The following is a 3,850-nucleotide window of genomic DNA, read 5'->3' on the forward strand; positions in this document are numbered from 1 at the left end:
ACGCGAATCTTCTGAATCATGCTTTAAGCTCAATGTAATTTCAAAGCCTAGATCATGTTTTTCTCTAGCACAAATCTCCTAATTCTCAATGGATTTTAATGAGCAGAAAGTTGCATTATTACAAGAAAATGAAAAAACTAAATTTTACCAAGAAAAAGCGAGAGGACGATGCCAAGCAACAATTCATGAACATCAATAAAAGTGTTTTCGGTTTCCTTGCCAATGAGAGTCATGTATGTGCATTGAAAAGTTTTCGCAAAATGTTTGCTTTATTCTTCGTCTTTACCAAATAAACTTTTCTCAGTGACATAGGTAGTGATTCAGACTACTAAACAATCAGCATCCTTATGGTCATCTATCGATACTTTTTGAGAACGAGAATAAAGAGAAAAAGGTTTTATGATTAGTACAAATGATTGTGATTCTTGCTTGTTGAGAAAATGAGTAAATTGAAAAAAATTTATACTTACAAGCTCTAATAGTGGATTTGATCTCTTTTTGAGATCTTTATGGATAGCTACTCGAATCCTAAGCCACTCAAACATTTTTACGATTCATCAACTTCAATTTTAAACAAATTTTTAATCTCTCTAGTAGTAAATAGTGTCTATTGCCTGTTATGGGCGGAGCTTAAAGTTGTCTGGGTACCTGAAGTGGGGTGGGTATTAGAAAAATGCGCAGATTTCAAAAATGACCTCTACACATGCGCAATAAGATGCGCTCTATAATATTCGCAGTAATTTAGTGAGAAGTATAAAACAAGATGGTCAGTCACGAAATAAATCAGTTCATTATCAACTCTTGCTTATGTAGTTTCTCTTGTGAACATCAATATGATTAGCCCGATATTTTCACCAGTGTCTGATCTTAGTTATCTGAAAGATGAAGAACAGCGGATAGTAACCTTCTTTACATCTGAATGGGGGCGTGAGATAGAAAACCGCTTCGAATTAGCGCGTGATGGTTATTACTATACAGGAGTAACTCGCCAGTGCAAGTGTATTTTTTGTGGCCATCTACATTATGCATCTAATGTTCAGGATTTATATTATATTGAACATCGGTTACAATCATCAAATTGTCCCTTCATGCGAAATCTTGATTGTGGTAATATACCTTACATGCCAACTGAAACTCCTAACCGTGGAGGTTGGTTTGAAGTATGTAATCAACACAGTTCAACTCAAAATCAATCTCACATACAAGAGACCTCTATTCAAAACAGTGAACATAGTTCAAGTGAAGGTGAAGACGTAATAGATGATTACCCAAGATCACAGAATAACCGTGAGATCATAGAGGTGGTTAGACATGAAACTCCTACTCGGGGTGCTCGTCGTTACATCAGATCAATAAGACACAACATCCGAAATCGGCTCATAACTTTTGCCGCATAATGTGAACGTAGAAGATACTTCAAACCAGTTACTCCTGAGCTTAGCTCATTAGTTAAGAGACTATCAACATTTCATGGATGGCCTTCCAACACTATAATTAGTCCAAATGAATTAGCTGAGGCAGGATTCTTCTACACTGCAACGGTACAATTTCAAATTGGGAGAAGGACGACAATGCTTGGGCGGTTCATGCATATTTCTTTCCAAAATACTCTTTTCTTTATTTGAAAAGAGGACAGCTTTTTATCGATGGTATCAATTCACCAAAAACTAAGGTCACACCCTTGCTAGAATTGCCAGAAGCATCTGAGGACAAGAATCGATATACATGTAAAATTTGTCTTGACAAAGAAGTAGGCACAGTATTTACTCCATGTGATCATGCAAAAGCATGCACAGAGTGTGCACCACAGCTTGATTCATGTCCTATTTGTAAGACAAATATCGCGAGTATTTTTAGATTGAAATTAATCGATTGCGTTTTTTTAATTATAAAATAATTTTATTAATAAACTGACTTCATCAAAAGAATTTACAATGTCTGTTTTATTGGTAAACCCTGTTAAAGTAAGTTTACCTGTATGAAATACAGAGACTTTAGATTTACCAATTATGTAGTAAGTAGCTAGATATATTTCAGGGTTATATTCAAAATCTCCATTCTTTGCTAGGATTATAGTGAACATCTGTGTTCCCAAAGGAAAAGAGTTATAACTATCTTCTTTATCTTGGTTCTTTTCATTTACCATCTGTGGAAGATAGGATTATTATCGTCTTGAGAGAGATAACTTTTGTTTTATTATGGGAAGGAGATAGACAAAGGAGATCCATAGAGTGAGTGGATGACAATAGGCGTTACCTTCCGAGTTAGCTATTTTCCACATAAATACCAAGTTTATTTCGTGAAAAATCATCAGTCTTCTTTACTCATTCACCCTTGCTATCTAACTCTCACTCTCTCTCTCTTAACTTAATTTTTTTCTTTGCTCACAACAATGTCTTCGATCCCTCCTTTATCGTCATCTCTTGCTGAACTTACTCTATCGCCCTCGACTTTCGCCATGATATTTGGTCCCTCAGCTATGCCTGCTCCTTCTATTTCTTCACCTCAAGCCTGCGATGGTCAACAGCCTGATATTCTTGAACTTCAATCACTCGATGCTTCGACAAGGGCAGCTCTCTTAGACCCTTATAGTCTAACTGGGTTTGTTCCTTTAGCTGAGGTTGTGAACCTACTCAATGCCCTTAGAGTCTCTATCACCGAGAACAAGGATTGGGCCTCTGCCGCTTCATATCTTGGTTTGGCAGTAAATCAAATGGTGGACTGCTATAAGAAAGACGAAGAGATGCCTCCAGTAGCTTCAGCAGTTAATGTTTCTACTAAAGATCAAGAAACCATTGAAATCAGTTCGAGTTCAACAATCGTCCTTGACTCTTGTGACAGTTCTCCTTCAACCCAGCTAAGTGAATCCTTCACTTCTATCTCGGACCATTCGAGCGACTGGACTACATTCACTGATGGAAGTGAGATAGAATATAATACACCATCTTCAACCATACCGATACATTCAACACCGATTGTAAAAACTCCTTATAAAAGACTTCCTTTATTACCATGTAGACTATTTGGACCTTCTCCTATTCTCATTAGAAAGCGTCCTCATAAAGATTCTTATGAAGTGATCAAGTGTAAAAAAGTTCGCCGATAATAATTGTGATTAACAATAAAGAGCTTTTCCTCTCCTTAATATTGTCTATTATTTCCATTTATTTCATTTCTAATATCTTCCCTTAAATTTCATTGATTCGAAATTAGCGCTTATTATATGTGTATACATGTACATAGTGTATATAGTACCATTAACTTATATACAAACAAAAAAATGCAAAATGCTTCTACACTACCTATCTACCCCAAGCGGATTTTATTTGAAGATTTTTTGTTGTTTTGTTTGTTGGTTTTGTCGGGGTAGACTCGGTAGTGTAGAACACATCTGGTCTTGTTTGTCTTGGGTGGACCTTGCGTCACTTTGCCACCTTGTTGGTTGACCAGTCCAACTGGAAGGGGCTAGCGAGACGCCAAGAGAGTTGCTGCCTAGAAGTGGACGTGAACCCACGAATCCGTAGTAACCTTGCAGTTGGCCATTCCGCTTGGCTACCAGGAACTAGACAAAAAGATAGTCTTAAATATTCATGTCTTTCCTGTTTAGACCACTCTCCCCATTTCAGGTACCCACCCCTAGTCAACTTTAAGCTCCGCCCATAACAGGCAATAGACACTATTTACTACTCTCTCTGAGTATCGAAATTAGCATGAGAGAAAATGACACATTTTCCTCGTCGTTTGTATAGCATAAAATAGCTAAAATTTGAATCAGCAATTGGTAGATTGCGATGAGAACTAATTAGCAAAAAATACAGAATTTATAAATTTGACTTATCATAACAATTTG

General features: G+C 36.8%; 1 protein-coding gene across 1 annotated transcript; it reads left to right on the forward strand.

Annotated features, from left to right (window-relative positions):
• The first annotated feature begins 684 nt into the window (after positions 1–684).
• Positions 685–1,897, forward strand: LOC128391404 (baculoviral IAP repeat-containing protein 7-A-like). The gene is made up of 2 exons (XM_053351289.1): positions 685–1,287; positions 1,518–1,897. The coding sequence occupies exons 1-2, from the start codon at positions 834–836 to the stop codon at positions 1,895–1,897; spliced, it is 834 nt and encodes a 277-aa protein (XP_053207264.1). The 5' UTR covers positions 685–833.
• The last annotated feature ends 1,953 nt before the right edge of the window (positions 1,898–3,850 follow it).

This window comes from Panonychus citri, unplaced genomic scaffold (assembly GCF_014898815.1).
Source record: "Panonychus citri isolate SS breed McGregor unplaced genomic scaffold, ASM1489881v1 Contig00134, whole genome shotgun sequence".
Classification (NCBI taxonomy): Eukaryota; Metazoa; Arthropoda; class Arachnida; order Trombidiformes; family Tetranychidae; genus Panonychus; species Panonychus citri.